General features: G+C 42.3%; 1 protein-coding gene across 2 annotated transcripts in view; it reads right to left on the reverse strand.

Moving 5' to 3' along the window:
- adgrv1 (adhesion G protein-coupled receptor V1) overlaps positions 1-26,853 on the reverse strand; it is a 106,014-nt gene that overhangs the window by 40,294 nt on the left and 38,867 nt on the right. For both annotated transcript variants that reach the window (XM_031849618.1, XM_031849617.1), the window contains exons 45-88: positions 26,539-26,680; positions 25,677-25,942; positions 25,420-25,595; positions 25,122-25,249; positions 24,787-24,968; positions 24,435-24,581; positions 24,237-24,317; positions 23,813-24,077; positions 23,003-23,125; positions 22,652-22,874; positions 22,345-22,549; positions 22,011-22,157; positions 21,601-21,856; positions 20,869-21,071; positions 19,873-20,049; positions 19,478-19,660; positions 19,161-19,340; positions 18,785-18,949; positions 18,530-18,650; positions 18,250-18,373; positions 17,979-18,117; positions 17,646-17,831; positions 17,281-17,516; positions 16,978-17,111; positions 16,598-16,796; positions 16,116-16,335; positions 15,753-15,992; positions 15,431-15,580; positions 13,838-14,058; positions 13,482-13,761; positions 13,239-13,382; positions 12,530-12,701; positions 12,031-12,172; positions 11,192-11,760; positions 10,810-11,073; positions 10,248-10,365; positions 9,988-10,159; positions 9,588-9,830; positions 8,066-8,473; positions 7,166-7,338; positions 6,791-7,037; positions 6,520-6,659; positions 5,373-5,533; positions 5,062-5,162 (exon numbers count right to left, since the gene is read on the reverse strand). In XM_031849618.1, the coding sequence (XP_031705478.1) occupies positions 5,062-5,162; positions 5,373-5,533; positions 6,520-6,659; positions 6,791-7,037; positions 7,166-7,338; positions 8,066-8,473; positions 9,588-9,830; positions 9,988-10,159; positions 10,248-10,365; positions 10,810-11,073; positions 11,192-11,760; positions 12,031-12,172; positions 12,530-12,701; positions 13,239-13,382; positions 13,482-13,761; positions 13,838-14,058; positions 15,431-15,580; positions 15,753-15,992; positions 16,116-16,335; positions 16,598-16,796; positions 16,978-17,111; positions 17,281-17,516; positions 17,646-17,831; positions 17,979-18,117; positions 18,250-18,373; positions 18,530-18,650; positions 18,785-18,949; positions 19,161-19,340; positions 19,478-19,660; positions 19,873-20,049; positions 20,869-21,071; positions 21,601-21,856; positions 22,011-22,157; positions 22,345-22,549; positions 22,652-22,874; positions 23,003-23,125; positions 23,813-24,077; positions 24,237-24,317; positions 24,435-24,581; positions 24,787-24,968; positions 25,122-25,249; positions 25,420-25,595; positions 25,677-25,942; positions 26,539-26,680 (8,553 nt within the window). The remainder of the gene's footprint in view (positions 1-5,061; positions 5,163-5,372; positions 5,534-6,519; positions 6,660-6,790; positions 7,038-7,165; positions 7,339-8,065; positions 8,474-9,587; positions 9,831-9,987; positions 10,160-10,247; positions 10,366-10,809; positions 11,074-11,191; positions 11,761-12,030; positions 12,173-12,529; positions 12,702-13,238; positions 13,383-13,481; positions 13,762-13,837; positions 14,059-15,430; positions 15,581-15,752; positions 15,993-16,115; positions 16,336-16,597; positions 16,797-16,977; positions 17,112-17,280; positions 17,517-17,645; positions 17,832-17,978; positions 18,118-18,249; positions 18,374-18,529; positions 18,651-18,784; positions 18,950-19,160; positions 19,341-19,477; positions 19,661-19,872; positions 20,050-20,868; positions 21,072-21,600; positions 21,857-22,010; positions 22,158-22,344; positions 22,550-22,651; positions 22,875-23,002; positions 23,126-23,812; positions 24,078-24,236; positions 24,318-24,434; positions 24,582-24,786; positions 24,969-25,121; positions 25,250-25,419; positions 25,596-25,676; positions 25,943-26,538; positions 26,681-26,853) is intronic.

The raw sequence follows: 26,853 nt of genomic DNA on the forward strand, positions 1-26,853 counted from the left end.
ATACTAGAATAAAGCAGTGGGACCACGGGGGTAAACACTTCACTTAGTGTGTGGGAATGGCTGTCTGGGAAGTGGAGAGCGGTTTCATTACAATGGATGAGAAATGAAATAGTGTTTTATTTGCAACAGAGATAGAGATTTGATTTTCCTTTCCCTGGATCTGTGTGTTCAAGGACTCACACAATTCTGAATTTGACCAGGCTGAAGTTCTTTGAATGACAACACACACAAGCGGGAGGGACATGACTCCACTATATCTTTAAAATAGCAGCAAGCCACTATTTGCTTTGTAAAGTTCAGAATGTTAAATCCTACTAAAACCGAGTGGGAATGCAGTCTGAAGGGCAGGTAGAGGATTTTGAAAGTGCAAAAGTGCGTTCTAGGGTTGAAAAAGAGATTTCACTTAAGTGGGTTGATGCTTAAGGTCGGCAGAAGTCGACTGGAAACTCTCTGAATTCTGTGTTAATGTGCTGCCAAACATATAATTGAGATCCTTGCTCCTGTGATGCACTTTGTATAGATACCACATCTTTAAGAGAGGCAAGGAGACACCGTGTTTATCCATCTTTCATTTACGTTCTGCCTTCCTTGTTTTGTTTTTTTATCCTAATTTCTTCATATTTCCATCTGACAGGAGCTACAGAATCAAACTATTTGTACAAGAACCATTCAAATTCTGACAATCTCCTTTTGTACCTTGTGTTCATCAGTGCTAAACAATGTATTTGATGCAGTAAAAGCTTGACAGAAACAAGGAAAAGCGAGTGAATTTAAAGGGTGGTAATAAATCAGAATGAATCAGTGTTGGTGGTTTGGGGCCAGGAGAGACAAATGAAACTCGGAGGAGCACTGCCTGATGATCAGAGGGAGCCAAATCAACCAAATTCACATTTTTTACAGAGAGACAGAGAGACAGGAGAGCACAATGTCAAGTGTTTATCCTTTGTAATGATTAAAATAATCTAAAAGTTTAATTAAATTAGAGGTAAACAAACATGGATGTTAAAACCACCAAGAATAACACTGTAACATACTGTGATAAAACAACTGATAAAAGGTCTGAAGATTCCTGACTGAAACAAGAACTCATTTTAGGGGGTGTGTAGATCTAAATACATAACATGACCTAAGACTCCTAAAGGTGGAGAAACAGCCAAGTCATACTGGAAAACAACTACGTTTCTGTATAATATTGCATGGCCACCGCCTCGCCCTGTCAATGGTAGTTGAAAGATACAAATTCTGATGAGGTTATGACAAATCCTGGCAGATGAAAGACTTTTCAGGGGTCTTTTACTAAGTAATCAGACAAGCGATGCTTCAACAGAGGGAATGGAAGAAGTGGCTGTGATGAGATTCTTTCTGTGTGGACTCTGCCTCTCAGTAATCCTAACAGGAATGAAGGAATTATTGAGTGAAACAAAACCAGCACCGGTAGGACCCCGACTGTCTGAAGTGGCTAAAAGTGGCTAAAGGCAATTAAGTTAATATCATTTTAAATCAGTTTTTCTGTTCCTTAACTGTTAGGATGCTAACAAGTATTTTTGAAAGGGGATGATGAAGTGCCATTGAAGCTGAAAGATGAGAAAATGAGAAGGAGGAGCTGCAAAAAAAAGGAGAAATGAAACCATCTGTTGTGTCTTAAAGGTCTCCAATCCATCAAATTTGCGACCTCGCTGTCCTTATTTTCATTAATTATGTTTTGGTAAAATGAATGCAGACTTATGACGGCAATGACCTCTCCCCCTGAAGGCACAGCAAAGCTGCATGAATACTGATTCATGAGTTTACAATGGTTGTATTGCATTTACGGCCACAACTGTAGATCCTCATCAAAAAATCAGATTATGTGTGTTTTTGCTCTGTTCACAATAAACTTCAATTTCAAAGTTTCTTTACCATGACAGCAAGATAACTGAAAACATTTGGGGAGTAAAGCATGGTAGATTGTAGAATACTGCAGAGAGAGTTGTGCGATGGGAATAATTCTGATAGACTCCCACTGTTCTAGAAACATAATATATATTGTTACATACTGAACATACAATTCTCCATTTTAATGTATTTGTTCAAAGGAGCGTATGTGGAGGGAAATAAGGAATAACCCACAAAAACTTGCAGGTACATTTGCACATATATAGACTGTACTTACATACTAAAAATCCCATGCACATTGACAAACATGCACACAAAGAACCAAGTGAGGCTCACTTACATAGCACATATGCACTGGGTAAATTTCCACTCTACACAGACAATCTTCAGTTGTCTTGCTGAAGGGGCGGACAAACTGCTGGTCAGAGCCATAGACTGTCACTGCACAACCTCTGATGTGACAATGACACACACACACACACACACACACACACACACACACACACACACACACACACTGAGTGGCCTTCAGAAGTGACCTTCGACACCTTCAACAACCTAAATCTGAATCTATCTAAATCTATCTTACTAAAACTATGTAAGCCTAAACAATAAGTTACAGCCCTTTCCCCATCCTTTAAACTAAAAATCCAAGCTCACCCTCCTCTCTTCCTTGCAATGGCCTTCCTTTCATTAGTGGTTTAACAGTTAAACATACTACCATTTTCTAATTACAAACTAATGCAATAAAGGTACATAAATTGAACCACATGCCTTCACCTCCTCCGTGGTATCCACCTGATCTGAAATCTCAGACTCTCACAGATGGGTGGGATATTACTATAGTTCTTTCTGGCTGAGTGTAGCTGTTGCAGAGAGAATAAATCAAACCGGGAGCTTGAATTTTTTCCCCACAGAGGGCAGCGTCAGTGACTAATTACTGCCCAGCCACCCCAGATGGAGAGTCCTCTCAGTCAGAGGTGGTTGAAACTGGACCTGACAGTCAAATCAATAGCGAGGCACGAGCATGGCTGAGACCCACAAGAGACATTTCTGTCACTAATTATATCTCTTCTATTAAAAGATCTTTGGCCTTCTTAATACAGAGATGTATCACTAATCACTTCCTAATACCTAAAGTCAACTGTAAATATAAAGCTGAGATGCATCCAAAATTCAAAAAGACCAAATATGCATACGTTCAACTACAACAGATTACTTGGCTTTAAACTACTAATGACATATCACTTCACTGATCGTGTAATGTACAACAGTTACAGACTCTGTTTTACCAAGATTCTGGTTCTACATAAATCCTTATAGATATTTGAATGTAGACAATAATGGTGATTTGGTTCTGTGGAACGATGGAATGAACCCCTGAAGTCAAATACACGCTGATAAGACTCAATCTAAAATGTAGATATCAAACTGCAAACTCCAAATGCATCTTAAAAACACTCTCAAAAATAAAAATTGATCTCTACAGTGATGCTTTTAACAAGGGCTGTTTACATTATATTCTGTATCCCGAGGGCAACATTCATTTTGTTTGCTATAATTATTTATTCATGTGGTATACAAACCTGTCAGCAACACTGCACTGTCAGAAAGTAAATATTTCACCCCCAACTTACTGTTTCTTAAATATTATTGGACCCTCTCCATGTAGTTTCTCAAATAAAGCTACTATTAAAACAATGGATGTGGGACATAATGTTCATTGTGCGAGCACAAAACACAACATTGAATCACAAGGACAACTTAATCACATGGTTTAGAATAAAGTCCGCTGCACACTTTGTGCATGCATGTTTCAATCTTTATGAAGAGTGCACCAGTCAGTAAGGCCCATTAAGTCTTCTTGATTGACCTAGCTTATTTGTTTGCCAAAAAGAATACTGGACAAATAGCTTTCATGCATTTATATAAAAAGGAAGTTATGTTTTTTTCCCCTTCTATTTCTAGCGAGCCATCTCAGATCTAGGACGACGTACATACTTAAGTGAAGACAATGACGTCCATTGGTCTATTTTAATTCAGAACATCCTGCGCTGTGAGTGCATCATTAGCTCCAAAACATTCCCAGCAGTAACAGACGACCACTCAGAGGGTACGTCTTCATACCAGCTAGGCCTTTAGTTTCACTGTCTGGAATTCAACCAGGCCTTCATCGACAGGACCTTGACTAGAAGACGCACCCATGCATTTGATACATTATTGCAGCACAATCTCAGACACGTGGGCATCCAAGGAAGAAGGCCGTAACATGCAGTACAGTACCAACAAGGAAACAGAACAGGACGGAATTTTCCATCCAAAACCCTTTTAGGTTCAGGGGCTCTGCCTGGGCCATAAACAGGTTGAGCCCAAGGTGGTTAGCCCCCAACGACAGTCTGCTTTAGTAGGGGCTCGTGTTTGTCAACCAAAGAGAGGGGGGACCAGTGGAAAATTACCAGTCCCGCACTCGCTCACGCACACACACACATGCACACATACACACACATACATGGCCAGGACCAGCTGAGAGACTAACCTGCAGCCACATATCTATCTCGCTCATTGCTTATGTGACAGCTTGCGTTTTTAATGGGCGAGGGTGCGGGGGGCATGGTTGCGTTGTCAGGACGCGCTGGCCCGCAAGCTACGCAACCAGTGACATTCGATGATGTGTGTTGTGTTCACGTCTATGCACATTTCCAAGAAAACACCTGAGACATGTCTAGTGGCTAGCAAAAAAGGGGTTGGCAGAAAGCAGTGTGTGTGTGTGTGTGTGTGTGTGTGTGTGTGTGTGTGTGTGTGTGCACTCAGTAAAGGTTCAAAATATTCAAATATAAAGCATTACATATATGTTTTTTATGTTTCTGTCAGTATGAAAGTGAAGGTGTGTGTTGAACTACACACATTACAGCCATGTTAATGTGTGGAAGCTACTGATCCACATAGCATAGAGAGATGAATGCCTCTATAACGATTTCCAAAGGTTCCCTATCCATCTACATTTAAGGCCATATAGAGAATCTGCAGATTGGATTAGGTGACAATGCCAAACAAATGAATGCGGATGGTGTGGGAGTATGACTGTCTCAGCTTTCATGAGCTGTGAATTGTGGGTGTTGGTGCTCATTGTAGCCCTTCAAGTAAAGCACTTCAGTACCACACAAAATCAGAGTAGAACTGTATTACCTGGGTTCCAAGGCAGCTCACCATCATGTGAGTGAGCAGTTTGGCAGCAAACATAGGGAAACGGGAGCACAGCACGTGGGATATAATGGCCAATGCAAAACCTGAAGAGGGAGAATTAGAAGACACGGAACCAACATTAATGTCAAATTAACAAATGACTCATGTTAATCAACAGTGGCTATTTATAACAATGTGGGAGTAATATGTACAAAATGCGTCAGAGACAAACCTGAAGAGAAAGGCAAATTGGCCGTGGGCATACAACATGAAACAACATGAAAAAGAAAATACAGGAAGAGTGTGTTTTGTACCCGAGATGCAGATAAATCCCGAGGCATAGAAGGCGTCGTTGTACGATGCAAGAGTAGCAAACTCTGCGTAGGCCATATAGATAGACAAGTGGGAGCAGGCACATTCCACATAGTTCCCACTCTCTTTCACGACCCTGCAGTATTGACCATCTGATGACCAGCTAGAGAACAGAGGAGAGAGGAGAGGATGCAGGGAAAGAGAGAAAGTAAAGAGACTACTGTTAAACAGAGTGCAACAAAACACAGGTGAGGAAAACAACAAGGCAATGCAATGAACCTGAAGTATCATCATGTTGAGTATGTCCAATTTGCTTCCGTGGTAACCATTACCCTTTAAATATGCTGTGGAACAAACCAGAACATCATAATCATGTTTGTGCTGGATTCGATTGCACAACTAACATACAGGAAATGAGTGAGCAGCTTTTGAAAAGCAGAGAGTCCTCTCTCGAAGATTTTGTATTTTGACCTTCCATTCACAGCAAGAACGTCATACTGCAACATTGACCTCTCCCTGTGACATTGCCTCTTTCTCCACCATTTGCCTCTATATCAGTTATCTCATTTGCAATGCATCGTCCGAGTAGCTGTTCCGGCCCAAGCAAACCTGCCAATTCATAACTTGTAACAGAGTGTTCTTGCCAAGTCACATTCCAAGCCCCAGGAATGTCCTCAACAAACCGACTACGGAGTGGGAGGACTCAGCATGTGGCAGACTGAATGAGCAGATATTAAACACAGTGATGTGACTTCCCCCATGGCCACAGATAGGCCTTACTGAGAGGCTGTACGTGAACTTTTGGCCTTCACTTAGCAAACCGGTTTCACTTACCCAATAAGCTTGAGGATGACAGAGAGGTGAGCAGGGGTTCAGAGGTTTAGATCAGAATCAGATGGACGGTAGATGGTTATAAATGTGTGTAAAAGTGTCAGAGAGGCTATAAACAACTTAATTCGGATTTATCAATAACTATTAGCAAATAAAATAAAAGTTTCAGTAGGCATACACGAAAATAAACAACCTCAGACACTAATATAACAACATAACGCAGTTGTGTCATCAAGAATAGAAGCATTTTGAGTGTCAACTTGCTTTTTTAGAATGGCTGAGCATTCATCTGTACTGGTGTTATCTGTTGTGGATTACCTTGCAGTGGTCTGGTTCCAGAGAAGGCACAGAGACCGGCCTGGTTTTACTTGCTGACCAGGGGAGTGGATACGATACACCACCTCATTGCCATCTTCTAGGGGCCGTGACCTTCTGTCCTGGAGGCTGGCTGAGAATACCTAGATATAAACAGAAGAAGAGAAAAGGGTTCAGCTGTGGAACAAAACAAAATACGGCTAGTTTACACTGGAGTAATACTGCCACCTGCTGAGGCAAAAATTACGTTGAAATATCTCTGGTGCTTCCCTACCTTCCCATTGAGAGCAGTGTTTGTATCATTGGTGAGAAACCAGTGTTCAGTTCTAAACTCGGTCAGCTGAATCTGGCTGAGGTTTCCACAGTCAGCAGTGGAGACTGCTGGCACCACCAGCAAAGTATCTGGCAGCTGGAAGAAGTCTGCATTAAGGCCCCTGAATTTGTGTCCATTGATCTGTGTGGGATACCACTGGAAGGCAGAGATGGACATATACGGACATGTTTCCAGGATGGTACCCCTTCTAGAGAAATCACACAAAGAAAAGCATTCATAATACCAAGTATCAAAACCATGCAAACATTATTTAAAAGGACACTTCTTGGTATTTTGATGTACTACTCTCCACTCTTTTAGAACTGGGACACTCACATCTCACACTGACTTCGCGTGAGGAGGGAGAATGCAAATCGCTCGGCCACCTCGGCGAGGTGGCTGAGGCCTCGGGTGTCGACTCTGCTGGGATTGGCCAAGGCGCACAGCAGGTCGTAAGTCAAGTTGCGGCTTCTTTCCTGTAAAGGAGCCCTCTCTGCCTCTGCAAGGACCTGGCTCAGAGCAAACAGAGACAAATAGAGAGAGAGCGATAGATGGATAGAGAAATTTAGCAACATTGTATTGAGGAACGGTTTGCTCTGCTCTTGTTTGCAAGTATATCTCTCTGAGTGTGAGCTTCACTTGAAAATTGCATTTATCTTTTCCACCCCTCCTGGCTCTGTCACAGTTACTTTCATTGGTTTAGGCCTTCATGTAATGCAGCTTTTATAGTGAATGAATGCCACTTTCCCTACACTGTCTCCTTCCTTTCTCTTACTCTCTCTTTGTGCTCCCTCGTATCCTTGTGCTGTGGAACTCATTTCTGCTGTCACTGCTCTTTCTTTCTTCGGCACACTCCTTCATGAAAATACAGCGGAGTCTTCTCTTGTCTGGGGGCTGAGAAAGTGCAATATGAAGACTCTAACATCAAAGCAGCTTAGTGATAGCAGCGCTCATATAGAGTGACAACTGAGATCTTTTCAGATGACAAGCTGGTCCTCAGATCTGCCGGAGTAGGGGGTGATTTATGTCCTTAAGGGTAGATCTGTCTGACACAGACAACTACACTGACTCACAAGTTTTTCTATCATTACTGACTTTGGACAATGTAATGACATGATGGATAAAATTACTTGTAATTTCAGAAGAAAAAATGATAAGTAATAACAATGAATGAAATGGCATGAAAATAAGGTTTAGGTATTAGTTTACAGGAAATGCTTTTGTCTTTAGTCTTACCTTCCCCAGAGCTTCCAGCACGGCGGCCATCTGCTCACGAGATAGAGGTGCAGAGACCTTATTGATCAGTCCTTGCAGCACCTGGTTCAATATAGTTGAGTCGAGAGGCTGATGTAATTGCTCCAGTAAGAGCCACACAGCTTCACTTGCTGCATTTGACACCAGAGTCACATTGGCCACCCCAAACAATGGGTGCACTCTGGTTCCCCCTGTAGCATTGTAGAGCTCCACCTGGAAGCGCTTCGGTGTGGGTAATGTTGAGGCGAGGTCAGGTGTGAGGTAAATGTCCAATGATGTGTTACGCTGGCCCACATCGAAGGTTAGCCTACCCTCCTGTTTTGGAAAATCCATCCCCGCTTTGGCAGGCCAGATTGTAGAGGGACCCACTAGCTCCGGTCTGGGGAGCTCCTAGAGGAAAAAACAAAACGTTATGTGTGGGATGGAGTTATGTTAACCAGCATTGTTTGGCAAAATAAACAGACATAATCAACACTTGTAATGTAAGGAAGGTAATGTAAGGTAAGGTAAAAACAATGTCAACAGAAACAACTGTATGTCAGACTACTCTGGACGACTAAAGGCATAATTCTCATTTGATAAACAATGTCCACCTGCAATAGTATACGTAGAAGAGTGAAGTTGACCAAGTTGTGAGAGCATAATATTAACCAAATGGGCTTTTACTATGCATCAAACCTTTTGTCAGCCTATATGCTGTGCTTCTGAGAGATGAAAGCAGATGACATGGCCATATGTCTTTTTTGTTGAGTGCACTAGACACTCTCTTACTTTGATCTCCAATATAAAGAAAATCAGAGTGCCAGTAAATACTCTCTAATCATGAGATCAGAGAAAAGGAGGGTGGTAAGATCAAAAGGTAAGGTAGAAACATTTTTTTTATCAGAAACATCAAATAACCAATTATGAGGAAAACAAGTAAGAATCCCAATAGATGCTCAGAGCATGCAGAGCATGATACAACGATACATATTAATGGACTGTACAGCGCTCTTCTAGTCTTCCGACCACTCAAAGCGCTTTAACACTACATGTCATTTAACCATTCATACACTGATGGCACGGGCTACCATGCAAGGTGCCACCTGCCCATCAGAACTAACTAACATTCACAGTCGGAAGCGATTTGGGGTTAAGTGTCTTGCCCACATCGACTAGCGGAACGCGGGAATCGAACCACCAATCCTCTGATTGAAGGACGACCCTGCTCTACCACTGAGCCACAGTCCCCCAAAGTTAAGTCAAGTTATAAAGCTTTACTAACTGAGACTTGCTTCTACACAGAATGTCACCTCCAAGGCAAAGCTGAATGAACAAAAAGTGCCACTAATAAATAAGTCAAATACAAGAGTTAAACATAAATTCAAACCAACATTTGCAGAGGGCATGCTTGTTTGTGTATTTTACTGTGCATATATTTGCCCAATTGTATTTATATGAATGCATGAGTGCTCTTTATAACGTATGCTTGTATGTTTAATTGCCACACGTGTTTGTTACTTACCAGTGTGCGATATTGTACAGACATGACTGAAGCTGTGCTTGCTCGTCTGTAGACTTGGAGACTCAGCCTCATGGTCGTCAGGGTGGCAATGGGCAGTCTGTGACCAGCGGCAAAGTACATAACGCCTTGTGGATCGTCGCTCTCTGCCAACGTGACGTTGGCAAAACGGGTTGTCTCATTAATGGTAGCTCCAGCGCCCACCTGATGAATCTCTACCAAGAACCACGCCTGCTGCTCTGGTTCCTACGGCAACACAGAAGAGTGACTGTTTTATTTTGTGCACCACAGCATTTCTTATGAAAACACCAATAAATCATTATTCTGCCAAATTTGTAATCTATCCTTGTACTGAAGGATTGAGTATTTAAAAATCAGCAAAATAGCCCCGCATCTCTCTCACCTCATCATCCTGGACCTCTACAGCGAGAGCACAGAGTATCTCTCCTCTTCTACACAGTGCAGTTCCTGAGGTGTGCAGAAGTTCTCTGGTTAGGTTGACTCCATTGTTGACAAGAGTTAGAGCTGATTTGCTGAAGGTCACTCTCCAGAATACCTGCAAATCCTCAAAGGCTCTAAACAGTGGGAGAAAGAGCATACTAACTAACTACAAACGAGATCTCAACTGTTGTCCAAAAAGGTTTAAAAAATGTGCTTTATTACCTGTTTTCCTGTCTCTGAAGGTAGAGGAGGGCAGTTCTGTTCACCGAATCCTCATCCAGAACTTGGCCCAACAGAGAATTAAGACTAAACCCTACAATGCCGTTATGGAAGTCACTCCCTGGTGTGGAAAGAGGGAAGGATAAAGAGAACAAAACAGAAAGAAAGAGAAACATTACAAATTAATTTCTCCATAATCTCACAATTACATAGTACAATCATATATTTTGTAATTAATCATACATGAAAATAATCAAATGATCTGCCCACTGCAGTGATTATGTGAGAAGTGAGGACCAAAATAGAAGCAGTGACCTAATGCAAGTGAAACCGGATAAGGACATTGAATGACTTGATGAGTTAACAAACATCTCCGCAGGTTCATTTGATTAATCTATGAACATAATAAGATAAGAGTCCAGAATACAAACAAACAAATACATATATTGCATTATTTGTATTTGCTAGAACACACTGTGAGCAAAACAGCTCTCAATACTATTCTTTTTTTTTTATCTTCAATTTACGGCTGACTCAAACAAAGATCTTTAAAAACATATTTTACCAAGGACAGTGATCTTGGCAAAAGCTCCAAAGCCCTGGTACGGACTGTCTGTTATCTGTGCTCCTCCCTCTGGATCACTGAGGTAAACGAAGAATACTTCCTGTCCCTCTGGCTCGGGGTCATCCAGGATGAAGAGGATAATCTCTGTCTCATTCTGACCAGCCTGAAAAGACACTATGGTGGACTCCAAGCGGAAGTCCTGTTCCTCCTTTGCAAGAGTCCCAACAGGGTCCAGAGTGAAGGGAAGAGGTGTCGTACTTCCATCTGGATAACAGTGCACAGCAACACAACTTAAAGCAAAACTGTAAATATCACAGTAAATGACAATATCATATAGTACAACCAAGGTGCATTAAGTCAGTGCTACAAAACAAACACACACCTCCATATGCCCGAACCCGAACCCTCACAGCCCCAGCCACGCTGTCGGACCTGCGAACCCTCAGAACTACCCGTTGCTCTTGCTGGGTCTCATCATCCCTGTCTTCAGGTATTTGGACCAGTCCAGGTCCAATACTCAGCACTCCTCCGGTCACATCACTAGCTTGGATGGTGACAGTGGCCACACTGTGCTGAAGGTTGAGGCGAGGAGAGGTATCTGCCCAAGCTAAGTCTGGAGTAAGGACTTGAACATCTGTAAGGTTGACGTGAAAGTTCTCATCAGCCTCTGAGAGGGAGTCGTCAAGTATTGAAAGGCGGAAGGAAGTGTTGGTTTGGAGAGGTGAGTCAAAGACCAAACGGCCATCTGGCACTGCAATAAAGTCCTCTCCTGCTGCTGCGCTGCCAGCTACTGTTGTATAGGACAGGCGGGTGCTGTTGCTACGAGAACCGTAGAGTCTCTGAACGTAAAGTGTGATCGTCTGGATGTCCTCTGCAATGATCAACTGGCGGGAATCGGGGGCAAACTGGTAGATTCCCAATGGCTCCACTTCTGTCACAGTAAATCCTGACCTGTACAGGAAGACAGACGTCACAGTGAGTCTGCATTTGGCAATGACAAATATATGAATTGTATTCATGATTTAAATGGAAACGTTGTCCTCTAGGGTGACGGAGCAGTACATACAAAAAATGGAAGTACATTGAACACAGATAATCTGTAGAAAAAAAGATGTTACATCCATAAACGCTGTGCTCCTGCTCTGTAACTAATCACTGTAACATGCAGAAGGTTTTTAAGTTAAAGTGTAATTACTCTACTAAAACTTCAGAAACCATTACCTGAGCTTGACAGTAGTCGCTGCAGAAGTGCTGGAGGTAGCAGCAGTGAGGTGTATAGCATAGGAAGCTGGCTCGGATGCATCTGCAACAGCTGTCAGAGATATGGCTTTCGTCTTCTCTCCATGGACCAGGGTCAGTGAGCCTGAATATGAGGAAAGTAGCACATTACCAACATTAAGAATGCAGGCTGTTAGTCCATGTTAGTGTTTCATATTAGCCTGAACACCAAATTGCAAATGTTTGGTCTGCAGGAAAAGATACGTATATACTTGTAGGATAGTTCATTCTATCAGTGATGAAAGCTCAGATTGGTTAACTGCCGTCCAGGTAAACTAAAGGGTATTTATGATTATTAAAAGGACAGTCATACATGGCTAACATTCAAAATAGCTACAAATCTTTGATTGAAAGAAATAATGCAAGTGGTTTGATATAATGTGTGAGTATACACTGCTATTATTCAGTTTTTCAAAGATCATTCCCTCTATGGGTGTTTTACCTGAACTTGGGGCGATAGCTCCTAGACTGAGACCGAGCGGAGCTTGTCCTGAAGGATACCCAGCTTTCCACTGCACCTTGATGTCTCCAAACAACCCTCTTCGTGTCACCTTTGCTTCACATGCCCCTGTTTCAATACTTGAAACCTGCAGAGCCAGCGAGGTAAAGCCAACCTGCACAACATATGTGAGAGAAGATGTTAATTATGTTGTCTTGTTGCCTCGTTTACCATTAAAGCTCCAGTTGGTATCTAATAATAAAGAAAACGTTTGGTCATATTTGTTCAAACTGTCACCATATCCTGACAGTAGTACACGAGACAGATAATCTGTGATGGGGTTCTTCTGCCTTCCGTCAAACTAAGCAGCGCTGATCAAATACACACATATTTTAGTGTACCATTTAGCTGTAAAATGAGAAAGTGAGTCTTGCAAAATGCCATTTGAAGCACTAAAATGAGGCAGAGGAACCTGATGTTTTTGACAGATTATCTGTTATATGTATAAATTACATTAAAGTGAGAGACAAGAGACTCTAGTCTAGAGTATAATGGTGCAATAGATCCCAGTCTGTCACCTGGTGGCAGAGAAATACATAAATAACCAGATGTTTATTGTTCCTTATAGAGCAACAGCAATTCAAAAAAGAGTTTCTCATTCACAGATAAATCATATATCGACAAACAAAAAAAACCCACAACCACAACTCACCTCTGAGCTGGCAGCTTCTTCAGGCACAGTCACTGTAGCGATGCTGGATTCATGAAGGAGGCGAGGCCGAGAGCCGAGGATAGGACCGACTAGTCTAACATCAGTCAGCTCTGCTGTGAAGCTCTCACCCACTGACAGAAACACCTACAGAGAGAAAAGCAGGAAAACAAGTGTTAAAAATAACATACACTAAGGTATTTAAAAAAGGTTTGCATGTCTTTGCACAAGCCTGCTCATCATTACCTGACTGCTGATCGGCACAGTGATAGTACTGAAGGTCAGTCCCTCTCTCAAGAACAGCCTTCCTTCAGCTTGTCCTCCCAGTATTTCCTTGATGTCCATCACTTCATCCATCCCTCCACTGATCCTGTAGCCCACACTAGCGTTGCCAAACAGCCCGGCAAGCCGTGTCACATTCATAACCAGAGCTCTGGTGACCTGAGACTCTGACGCCACTATCATAATGGACTGTTGGTCAGGGTTCAAGGAAAAGACACCGTGAGGCTCATCGTTAGCACGTACCCTAAGGGTGAGAGAGGAAGATTAATTTCAAGGTAATTCAATTTTAGACTTTTTACCTGGAAGTCAATTTGACAAACCTGATGAGCGTCCTGATCAGGTTTTGGTTGGCATCCAGAGTGGCACCACCCTCCACAGCCGTGAGCTGGACAGTGTAGAGCTCCTCTAGCTCTGGCACTGTATCAGGCATCAGGCTGAGGACAATTTCTGCATCCCTTTGGCTTTCCAGGATCATCACTGAGCCACCTAAGGCTAGGAAGTCACCTGCTATATCTGAGTCACTCTGTATCTGCCAACGCACCTGAGGTGTGAGAGAAAGTAGGGTTGTGTTTAAACTTGAACAGTGGCAACAAAGAATTAAATTCAGTTAGTTTAGGCAGAATGAGTAGTATATGTCTGTCCGGTTTGTCTGACGCTCAACGACACCAGAAGCGAAAGCCCCCTGACTGTGGTTAGGGTGCTCTCCAACAGGTGAACGCAAACCCCACATTCACTCTTGCTTTGGAACGAGGTCTGTCCGCTTGGCTCTTCGCCATGCTATTTCTGTGTTTTTTGAGGTCCTGTGTCCGCCATTTTAGTAGCTTCCTCTTCGATGCGTGCTTACGATCTGGCACCTGGTTGCTACGTTTTTATAGAGGTCAATGCCCAGAAATGTACTGAAATCAGCAAAATATGAAAATAAATTGCAGAGGGCAGGGACTCTGCTGATACACACAAGGTCAGCCTGACCTTAGAGACTCTGGCACAATGAGTCGAAAAAACTTAGAGGGTTGATTGGCACAAAGCCGGGGACGGATGGGTATTTGAGGTAACTTAATTTGAAGTACACCCATGCACTAAGGTGAAATGATAAGGTAAAATATGGTAAAAGTTAATTCATAAAGTACAGATGTACACGCTATGTCCTCATGACAAGGTCATAAAGATTTGTTAAAATAAAAGATAAGAAACTGCGATGTCACCCTAACAGGGTTCTAAAAGTTTGTTAAATGTAAAGATAAAGACAGTAATGTCACCCTAACAAGATTCCAACTAATTGATTGAACATAAAGATATGTACGATATGACTTCATAACGAAGTTTATAGAGAAGGAGAATAGAGGCAGTTAGGCCCAAACGCCAGGGGTACATCCGAATAAGGCTTCATTAGCAGAGAAATGATACATCTCATGTGACCAGATGTCTCAAAAGCCCTCAATGTACCAGGGCTGAGAGTGGATCGTTAATCCTAGATGTATGACACAATGAACGAGATGACTGTCCAGAAGAACATTGGGAGCTGGTGGGTGAAATCAGGGGGCCGATCATAAAAAAGTGAATACGAGGGTATAAAGTAAGGAACATGTCTTTTGTTTGTCAGTTGATTCCGGACAACTCGGTTTACTTGTATTCTGTGTGATGCAAATAAATCTGTGTGAACTGAAGAAACGTCTCTGTCTTATGTTCTGTGGGTGTTCGTTACTGAGTTCCTCTTCGTGAGAATCCTGTGGTATCTCATCACGAGTCAGATAGCAAACAGTCATTAAGCCAGCCTTTTAGTATTAAGTTAATACAAAGTTAAAGTACAACAAGTTGATCATTGACATAGAAAAAAACCACAACATGGGTCATATGTGGTGATTGAGAGGGATCAACTCGACAGATTAATTAAATGTATAATAATGAAATCTTACCGTGATGTTACCCATGACACCCTCTCTGCGTGTAATATACAGGGAAATGTTGAAGGGGCCCTCTGCTTCTGTGGATTCATTGTAGACACGCTCTCGAAGAGCATCCTCAGTAAACTGGACTATACCATTTGGGTCACCAAACCTCTCTATCTGGGAGACAAACAGAAGAGAACAAGGGTGAGTCGGCTGTGAAGGGCTCCATCTCATTAGATTTCCTACAGCAATAAATGCCTTGGAAATCAAATGCAGATCATTCTTTTTCAACAATCTTAACTGATTCATGATTGTGAACTCAACGTTGTGGACTTATACAATGAAGTACCTTCAGTGTTATGGAACCAGCCTGAGGGTCAACATCCAACTCTCCAGACAGAATGCTGAGCTCTACAACAAATGTCTCTTCCACCTCCACTTCCCCATGGGGGAGAATCCGCAGCTCTATGACGCGTGTACCTTCATCTCCATCCCTGAAGAAGAAGGACCCGTTCACAGGCTCTCTAATGTCTTTATTCAATGGAGGAAGGATCTCTCTGCTATTAGGGCCAAGGATGATCCAAGCAACCTGCCAAAATGTAAAACCAGTTTGAATTAGTTGATGTCCACATAGAACTTATGTGAGTTAACGGCAAGCAACAATTGCTGAGAGAACTGAAGTGGTACAATAAGATGATATTGTTCCTCATACCGTTGCATTGCCCACTAGGCCTCCCGCTCTCTCCAGAACAATACTCAGTTTGAGGGTGGAGTCAGGATTGACCAGAGTGATTAGGCTCTCGTTCAGGAAACGAACCACCCCACTTGGAGAGTCACTCTTGGCGATGGTTACTCTGGCAACTTGTTGAGAGCCCAGAACTGCTCCATCTGTAGCTCCAACCAGCAGGACCTCAAATACCTCCGCATATTCACTGGGGGAGACAATTTCAGTGTTAAATTGGAATTCAACAATGTCTTCACTCATTGTAGTTTTTTGATTTCATGTTTTTTAAAGTCTGAGCTATTGAGTCGTGTGACCTACTAAGTTCCTGAACAAAAAGAGGACATCACATGAAGCCAGGGTGTAAAAATGGATCACTCTATGGGTCACTCATACGTAAATAAGCATCCTATATAAATAAAAACATTTTAGGAATTGAGCTGGACATGTATTTTAATTATTTCTTCTTTCACCTGTCCAGATCATCTATAATAGTGACATTGATGTAGCTGGTATTCTGGCCATGGACAAACTTTGCTGAGCCATTATTCAGGACGTAGTCGAGGTCAGGGGTTGCACTCAGGCCTCTAGAAGTGAACTGAGCTGAAACCGGTCCATATGAGCCCACTCTCCTTACCACCGGGATCAACACAGTGCCCACATCCTCCTCAACTGTAAGAAAGAGAGACAGAAGAAAACATGGATTGTACATGTAGTGAATCATCTATTAATATCTCTGTATCAAATGGTGTCATAGCAAATTTTGTATGATAGTTCTATTTACGTGTTTGCTGGCTTGAACATTTCACATTTTACAAGATAGATTTCAAATTGTCTTTGTTTTGCCTCTTACCTGTAATGTTGACATAATCCTGCCTGAACTCCAGGATACCCTCAGCATTGTCATTCTTTAATATGAGTACAGCAAGAGAAGAGATGTTGCCTATGGCTGGAGGCTGGTCCAGCTGGAGACCCGACACATCAGCACTGACCACCAGAGGGAGACACAGAATGAAGAGTCACTGACAGTCACACCAACACTAAATGAAGGCTTTTGAAATGCCAATCTTATGAATGACTATGACCTGTTGAAACTATTTTAAACATGTCAACCAACAAAGGTGCTAATCTACTCCAATGTATCAAGTAACTTTACCTGACATTGACTAGCTCCACTTTAGTGATGTTGAGGAAGAACATCTCAGTATCCTCTGCAAGACTGTCATCCTGGATATGCAGTGTGACTTGTTGTGAGGTCTGGCCTGAAGTAAAGAGTACTCGTCCTGAAGCTGGAGCAAAGTCAACTCCACTGACTGCTGTGTTCCCTGAGGTCTGATAGGTCACCCACACACTGCCCAGACTGCCTAAGGAGCGATTAACTGTCACATTCACCTAAAAGATAAAAGAGAGAAAATCATATGGCCTTGGATTAGGTTTGTATACACAACCTAATTTGTTAATGAGCTTACTCCACCATATAGCAGATCTATATATGTACCAGCCTCATGTTATTGACCTCACCATTCCCTCCTCCTCGGACGCCCTGATCTGGTGTTGGGTGAAGGAGAACAGGCCATAGGGGTTGTCGCTGGCTGCCATAATAATCTTAGCGTGCTTGGCTATAGAACTGATTTCCATTCCAGCTGTGGCGGAGGTCAGAGTAAGCTGGTACTCACGATGCTCTTCAGGGAGATCATCATCCAGGGCCTGCCATTATGATGGATATGACAGGGACATTTTTACAGAAAGCACATTAAAAGGCATTATTATGATACATTTTGGTCTGCCTATTCTGCAGTACATTGATACAGAAAATATCTAGATTTTTCCGTGAATTGTTATATTATTCAGTACCTTCAGAATAATCGAGGCAAAAGACTGTCCGTCTTTCATAGTCACGGTGCCAGAGATCGCTTCAAACTCAGAGACCACAGCTGGAGTGATATTCCAGTACACCTGAACCTCTCCAAAAACACCTGGCCCTCGCACAAGGCTGGGGGATACACACAAATATACAAAAGGATTTTCACATTACAATTTTGATGAATAAACAGAGGCAGTGGAATTTAAAGCACTATCTTGTTTGTCTTCCCAGGTTAGTGATACAGTTTGGTGTTTATCTCACCTAACCACTGCACTACCATTGTAATCTCCCAGAGGTTCCCCAATGAGGATTTTCCTGGAAGACTCTTCTATTCCAATAATCCCCAGGGCAGCTTTGTCTGCCCTGATAGTTATGGTGGCCATGCCTAGAGCAGTAGATGAAGAGACCATGGTTGGGAAGACGGATGAGGAAGATGGATATGATTATTGCATCAATGTAAGACAACCCTGAAAGACAAAACTTCACATTTCTTCAATCACTTGATGCACTGGCGGGGTGAGGTGCTATCATAAATACTGACCTGTTAAGGGGTCAATGACAGCTCCACTCTCAGCAGGAAACAGCCGAACAGTGAAATGCTCATCTCCTTCCAGTGCTGTGTCAGCAAGGGCTCGGATCATAAACGACTTCATAGATTCAGCCTGGGAGGTATGAAAAGTATAGCAGACTTCATGAAGCAACGTACAAGATGGCACATAAAGATAAAAGATGGAGTATTGCCCAATGCTATTATTACAATATGTGGGACAGTGACTCCACTGCTTTTAAACTGTACCTCAGTGAAGACAAGAGTTCCATTGAAAGGTGAGAGGTCATCTGTAGCCTGGTCTTCCAGCTGCCACCCCAAAGTCACTGCCCCTTCGCCTCCCGGACTACGCAGCACTGATAGTGTCGCCACAGCAGCAGGATCATCCACAAACTCTGGCTCGCTGACAGTAACCTAAGAAGGGATTGAGTAAGATCATTATTTCTGAAACGGAAAAAGTACAATGAATAAAAATGAATAGGTCGTTATAGATAAGTTGAGAATCACTGTGATATTAGAGGGATTTGAGTATGTAAGTGAGGTAAGTTTGTTTAAGTCCTGGTGGACCACAAATCTGTTGATGGAGAAAGTGTCCCAAGGTATACAGTAAGTCTTTTAAAATCACCTCCAGTTCCTGAAATCCAAATCGCCCGAGAGGTGAGTCGTTGGGTGGAATGCTGATAGTAACAGAGGTAGCCTCTCCCAGTCGAGCACCACCAATCACACGCAGTAGATTCACTCTGAAGGTCTCCAAAGTCTCCACCCGTTCGTCATCCGAGATGGTGATGGCAATTGCAGCATTACTCTAAAAATCAGTCAAGTGAAACACAAGCTAACGACCTGAAAGCTCTGTATGCAATAACCTGTGGACAGCTTCACATCATGGCTTGATGTGATATCAAAGGCAGGTTGATTTCAAATAAGGACAATTCATCCATTTACCTGCCCATCTTGAAAGGTGATGTTCCCAAATGAGGGGCTGAAATCGTTAAGATCAGCAGTGACTGGCTGAGCCTCCCAGTAGATGACCAGTCTTCCAGTTGTACCAGCGAGTCGCACCACTGACAGATGGAGGACGTTGTCTGGTGGTGGAATCTCATATGCAAGCACTCTTCCAGTGACATCCTGGACAAAAAATGTGGGAATAATGTTTAATTAGGACTGAATATTATTAGGAATATGTGTCTATATTGCACCAGTTGAGAAGTAGTTTATGATGGGGCTCTGTAGGTTTCAAAACCAGAGGTCAGAGATAGAAATTATTATATCATCATTAAGATTGCATCTCTATCATGTTCATGTCAAAGTCACTATCACAGAGATGACCCTGTGCTCACCTCAGACACGTTGAACTGCAGAATCCCTCGAGGGTCATCATTCTCCCGGATGGTGACCTCTGCTACTTCCATACCAGGCCTCTTCACACTGGGCTGCCCTGCTCCCATTGACCCTTTAACTAGCTCCACACTGGTGATATTTACCAGGAAACTCTCTGCCAGCTCTGGAACGTCATCCTTGGAAAACACACATGTACATATACACTGAGTAATGGAAGAAAACCATACATGCTATCTCTCTATCGTAGAAATGCATTCAGAATTTATATGAGCTGGTAAGGCAGTATTCATGCTGAATGTGGGCAGTGCCAAGGTGTCAACTACACACATGTTGTTGCCATGGATTGAGGCTGTGACTTCTGCAGTGAAAGTTCATCAAAGAAATACATAACTGGAGGCTTTTATCCAAGAAAGCAAGTAAAAGAGTGACTGAAATTGACTTAAATGCAATTAATTTCCCATCTGAGATTCAAAGTAATAGATGTTTTTGCACAACCTCGGCCACAATTTTATTTTAAAAGTCCCACATTCATGCCCATTCAGAGGTTATGCAGATCGACTCCTGTTTCTTGCCTTCAGGATAAAACATGCAAACTGGAACCAGACTGCGTCCCAAGACTAGCCTTTATATGCCAGGTGTGTGTAGGCTGTCGCACCTGGCATTTAAAGACTAGTGCTCGAACAGTCACAGGGCTGATTACACTGAAGGCAATAAACAGGAGTAGATCTGCATAACCAGTCTGAATGGGCGCGAGTGTGGGAGGTGTAAAATTGTGGAAGAAAATCTATTATCCCTTATCTCAGATGGGAGATTGACTGCATTTTAGGTTTGTATGCTCTCAGTCATGTTGTTATACTTGCTGTCTTGGTTTTACATGTTTAGTAGACAAATGAACTCTTATGTTGGTAGAAGTAAAAATGTCCTATTCCTGATATATTCTTCTTTACTCAAGTAAATTTCATGAACTTCTCTATTACTCAGCACTGTCTCCTCACCGGTAGGATTGTAACAGTGACAAGGGCCACTGTAGCACCATTTATCATGATGATGGTGTTGTCTTTGGAAGTGTAGTCCTGTCCTGCAGTAGCCTGGTTGGATGGGGGCTGGTACAGGGCCGGCCGGGTCTGGTAATGGATTTCCACCTCACCTGAAGAGCCCTGCTCCCTCACTATAGAGAGAGTCACATTGACTGAAACCCCTGTGAGTATGGAGAAAAAACAATGTTAAACACAGCACTAAGATTATATTTCTAAGACCTGTCATATCATGGAAGATGGAAATAACAACCTAAATCAGTAAAAATCCCATAAAGTTAAGCTGAATAATACATGAAGGGAAGTATAACGGTATGCTACTCCACTACTTGGACTTTTCTGACATTTAGGGCTGGCCTCTAACACGATCAAGACAAATCCAAATTACTTTACATGCTGGAAATCACTGCAGATCGCCTTTACAGTAAATCTCCATGTGTGTTTACTGCAAACGCTAGTTACGAACCTCATGCAAAAAAAAAGAATGATTGGCATCCAACTAAACTTACAGCAACCATTTTTGGAACAGAGAGAAAGCTAATTTTAGGGATATCTTCAAATAGCTTAGACATAATTTAAACTTATTACAGTAAATAAGTCTCCTCTGCACTGTGATCCAGTAAATAAAACACACATTCACTGACAAATCATCACTAATTTATTTATTTCCTGCGACATAAATTCTACTCTTACTCTGTGGTTCTTGTGTTAGTGTAAATTGGGAGTCCAGATGCCATCCAATCACCCCGTAGGGAGAACCATTTGGTAGGATTGTGAGTAGAGCTTGTGCCCGCTGCTTGTCAATGACTGCAGCCTGTCGCAGGTCCTGCAGCCCCACAGTGGTGACATCCACAAGGGTGATGGTGACACTCTCTCTCAGCTCTGGGACACCATCTGCTATCACAGTCAGTGAGATGATGGCCACCGACTGTCCCTCTGAAAATGTTACCTACAGATATAAAAACACATATTAACTTGATTGCAGAAATTTGTTATGTTACACTATAATTTTGTCATTGTTTATTTTATTAAGCACTTTATTTTCTAATATGTTGTCAATACAGTAATGTCTGAATTATGACAGGAGGGCAAGGTTTACTCACCACTCCTGAAGTGGGGTAAATGTCTGCCAGACTGCCATTGGCAGCCCAGTGAACGGTCAGTCTGCCAAAAGTCCCCCTTTTCCTCTCCATACTGAGAGAAATCTGATTATTTTGCTCCAACTCCTCTACCTCCACGGATAGAGAATTCTGCAGAGAGGTAATGACAGTATATTTCCATATTCCAATAGCTTGTGGTAATGCTTAATATGCCATTTAAATGATGCTAATATGGTGTAAGTACATTGAGGTTTAACAAAATGGCTGTAATTAAATTACTACTTATAATAGTAGACAAATGCACATGTCTGTCTAAAGTCTGTGTTTATCTGTTTACCTGAGCAAAGCCGATGACTCCGTGGGCATCGTCGTTCGTTGGGACAATGACAGTCACCTGACCGCCAAATCCAATCTCAGCCCCGCCCTTTGGATTCTTCAGACTGACCTGGAAGTACTCCTGCTCCTCAGGGATGTCATCATCTATGATGTTCACTGCTATCTCTAGCTCGCTGTCACCTGGTGCAAAGTGCAACTCCCCGAAACTGAATGTGAGGAATGAAAGAAAACGCAAAATGATTTATTGAATTTTCAGGATTCGCTTTTCTGGGTAAGAAACTGGCATTTCTGTGAAACAATTTGGGTACCTGGGTATGAAATCAGACTGATTGGAGACAGAAGTGAATTCATAAACAGTGGAGCTGTTCTCCTCAGTAGAAGCCAAGAGGGTCTTGTTGGTGTTGAGGGATGGGACCACGAGAGAGAAGAAGCTAATGGCTGGAGGGGCCCTCAGGATCATGGCAAGCAGGATGACGTCAGATCTCCAGGAGTAGAGTGACGAGCCATTCCTTCCAGCTAGCAAGACATAAGCTATGAGGAAGAAAACTATTTCATTAGGTTGTCTGGCCAATTGATAAAAGTACAAACACAACAAAATAATACAAATAAAAAAGCTACTTTTACAAACAAACAAAGTAGTTCATGACATGTGTGCTTACTGATGCCAGAAGAAGAAGTGAAGGGGTGTATAGAGGTGAGGCCTGGATGAGGAATGGACTGATAAAGCTGTGGTGAAGACTGTCCTGAGCTCCATTGTAATACCACACAGGATGGAGAAGGACCTAGAGAAGGATACAGGAATGCACTGAAAAACACATTGATTTATGTTCTTTCTTGCTAGAATAGCATGTTTATGTAAAGTAAGTGCTGGTTTGACTGACACACCCAAGACTGACAAATTACAACCTCTCCGTCCCTCTGTGGCTCTGCTCTGCTCCACACTAAGGCCTTTCCCTAAACCCACAACAGGTCCGAACCAGGAAAATTCACCACTTTTGCAGACTCAGAGGGATTATGTCTCGTCAAAATATACAGAGCGCAGTATAAATATATGATCTGGCCGACATTGCAAATTTTGTCATCAAACAGACAACAGAACAAGGCTGTTTTGTCTGAAACAGTTTCTGTGTGCCTTCTAAAGTATCACTGATTTGTTTGTACTATCCTAACCAACATCTAACCACTGCAAAATCCACTAGAAAGTACACTTAAGAGTAGAACCACAGAAAATAGTATCTCATTATTGCAAAAACACAACTATTTTCTAAGAATACCATAGACTAAGTGCACTTGTCTCCAATTTTAGGCCACTTTTAAATATGTAATCTTGGCACCACAGCCTTTGAAAAAACATACAAAAACAAACAAACACAACTCATCTAATTAAATGTACTAATGTTGTCTGACACATCAGTTAGCTGATAACATAATTCTTTAATATTATGTGACTTCAAAGCAAGACGGGTCACCTTCAATAACAACCAACAGGAGAGTGTCCTCTGCTCTGGTGTTGATTGTCTCCACGTGAATGGCTCTGCCAGTGAGTAGGAGAGGCTGTGGATTCTGAAATCTAGCACTGGTCCATTGAAGCAGGAGGCAGCTGACAGCCTGTCTGTCTATGCACACTAACAGGTAGGGAACAGCGGCACGAGTGAATGGAGTTACACTGAGGACGTTCTCTTCGAAGTCAAGAGTCTGAAGGAGGGCGAAGGAGCCTCCCGCCCATACAAAGATCTGTGGCATGAAACAAACAAAATAACAAAACATTTGAGTACAGTCATATGAGGCTTGATTGACATTTCTCCAATGAGAAGTCTTAACCTGCTTTTAATGATCTTGACATAAATGAAAACAATTAAAAATGTGTCCAAAGAGTGGCACACTCAGCCTCACCTGGCTTGATGCTATTAGATAATCTCTGCCTTCAGTGGAGAAGTGTTTCACATCCAGAGTTTCAACTGCTAAGGTTTGTTCCTAAAAAAATCAGATTGCCTCAAATCATTTGAAAATGATACAAGACAACACTACAGTGTTAAAGTAACATACAAAAACTTGATGTTAATGACTTAACATGTTTGGATTTGTACTTACCAATGTGATATTGAGGTCCATTTGCAATTTGAAGATGCTGAGGTTGGCAGCAGGGTAAAAAGGAGGACCACTATGTGTAATTCCTATGTAGGTGGAGCCATTCACTGCAAACCCCACACAAGAGCTTGGGTCCTGAATCCTAATAGACTGTAATGACAGAGAGAGAGAGAGAGAGAGAGAGAGAGAGAGAGAGAGAGAGAGAGATATTTTTATGCTCACAATGTAATTCGCCGTAAATTAGCTTGGGGCTCACTGTTAATCGAGTTTTTAGATTTTACTCTTGAGTATACAGTATGTGTTTACAGTAGGTTCATCATGTGCTTTTTGAGAGACAGTACTGTTGTTAGCCTACCTCTACTGGCACAAAAACCCCCTGCCACCGATAAAGAGTGGCCAAGGTGTGGGAGGATCCAACAATGGGCCTCCTATCCAGCCTCATGGCCAGGATGGAAGGCCCTTCAGGAAGGGAGCACCAAGAAGAGGTGGGGTTGTCCTCAAAGCTCTGGTACACACCCATCACTGGGAGGTGACCCTCTAGAAGAAGAAAAAATAATTAAAAAAGGAATCACATTTCCATTGTTTACTGGAAGGAAATGGGGATTAAATGAACAACAGAAGAAAGGAGGGACATTTGTAGGTGTTCAGGAAGTTGGGGTGACTTTTAACTAAGGCATTTATTTGTCTCACTAGAGGCAGTAGCTGTGTCCGATTGCATCTCCCATTCCACACTGACAGATGACTCCAGACCATTACTGCGAGACACGGTGAGGAAGACTGCTATGCCACCTTCATCAGCAACCACTTCTGTGTTAGTTCTGTACAGAAAACACACGTAGAATAAGACCACACAAACACAGTTTTGCATGTTTGTGTGTGCCCTTTTGATTTGTACACATTTCACAGCTACGCATATAAATAGCATTGTATACTGCAAGTGTTTATGATATTCCAAGTTTCCGATTCTTTAGTACATCTGTATTGAGACCTGTTGATAGTAGGTCCAATGCGGAACAAGCCAGAGGGAGCTAAGTTCTCCAAGACGGTGATGAGAGTTTTGAGTTGGTCACCCATCCGTGCACCTCCTGTTGGGCTGGACAAGGTCACTGTGAAGGTTTCATTCACTTCAGGCTCAGCATCCAGTACTGCCCATATCTCCAGCATCTGAAATACAATAGAATATCCATGTTTTTTTCATGTATGTGTTTGAATGCTGTTAGCCACTAAAAATCTACTTTCCCTCACCTTAAATCTGGCTCCATCCTCAAGCACCACAAACCCTTGTGCTGGCATCAAATCGCCCTCTGCTAGACTGCCGTTGGCATCAGTAATGGTAAACTGAACAGTAACGGTACCAAATGTTCCTTTCTCAGGGTTCCTAATCACGTAAAGCGTTGCCACACTCTCACTCAGCCCAGACACAGATGTGGGCTCCCTCAATAAGAAATGCTCGCTGGTGTTAAATGAAATGACACCATGTCCATCGTCGCTGACCAGGATATTCACGGTGGCTATAAGAAAGCAGAAACATGTAGTTTAGGAAGATAATACAACAGTAACTAAATTGGAGATTCTATTCTCCACCACCATATGATACAGTTTTCACTTTTTGTTATACGGCGTTTCAGTTCCTTTGACAGACAGGACCCAAAGGAAATGGATAGGTATGGTACACATTCTTGAATCATTGTGTATGATTTATTGTTCCATTGTAATGAATTGAATGCAGTCAAAAGGTGTTCTAATGTAACCTGATGTGATATAAATAACAGATAGAGTAGAGGCCTCCACTCAGTCTGTTGTTTCATATACCAGGTACCTTTATTGATTGTTTTCCTCTATGAGCCCAAATGGGCAATTCTTCCAAGTGTCCTCCAATATAAAAGCATCTCTTAAACATTAAAACAACGGAGTACAACAATTGATGATACAAGACCTTTTTTTTATCTCACACGTTGTTAGATCTCTATTACGTTCTAACCATGAATTTCACAAGGTTTATTTTAACTGAATATGTACTGGAAGGGCATGTTTCACTGTCTTATGCTGTTTTACTCAGGAATTTCTTCAGAAGTTCTATTGTATTCTATTCTGCCCTCATATCTACCTGTGGTATTGGTTCCCAGCTCCAGCCCAGGGGAAGGCTCAGACAGGATGAGCTGGAATCTCTCAGCTCCCTCTGGGATGGCGTCATCGATGATCTGCACTTCTACAAACTTATGCCTTTCGCCATCAACAAAATGGAGCATCTGTGTAGACAGAGGGGTTTTTTTTTTGTTTAAAAACTTCATGCTGATACTTGTCTGTGACGACTCTCAGTCATACAGTTCAGTGGAGTGGCCAAGTCAGGGGCAACTGGACTTGCTTAAGAAACTTGAAAACCTTTTGGCTGTCATCACATCTCATCATCTTCGAGTCCTTT

The sequence above is a fragment of the Anarrhichthys ocellatus genome, unplaced genomic scaffold (genome assembly GCF_004355925.1).
Source record: "Anarrhichthys ocellatus isolate YVR2014 unplaced genomic scaffold, GSC_Weel_1.0 scaffold9, whole genome shotgun sequence".
Taxonomy (NCBI): Eukaryota; Metazoa; Chordata; class Actinopteri; order Perciformes; family Anarhichadidae; genus Anarrhichthys; species Anarrhichthys ocellatus.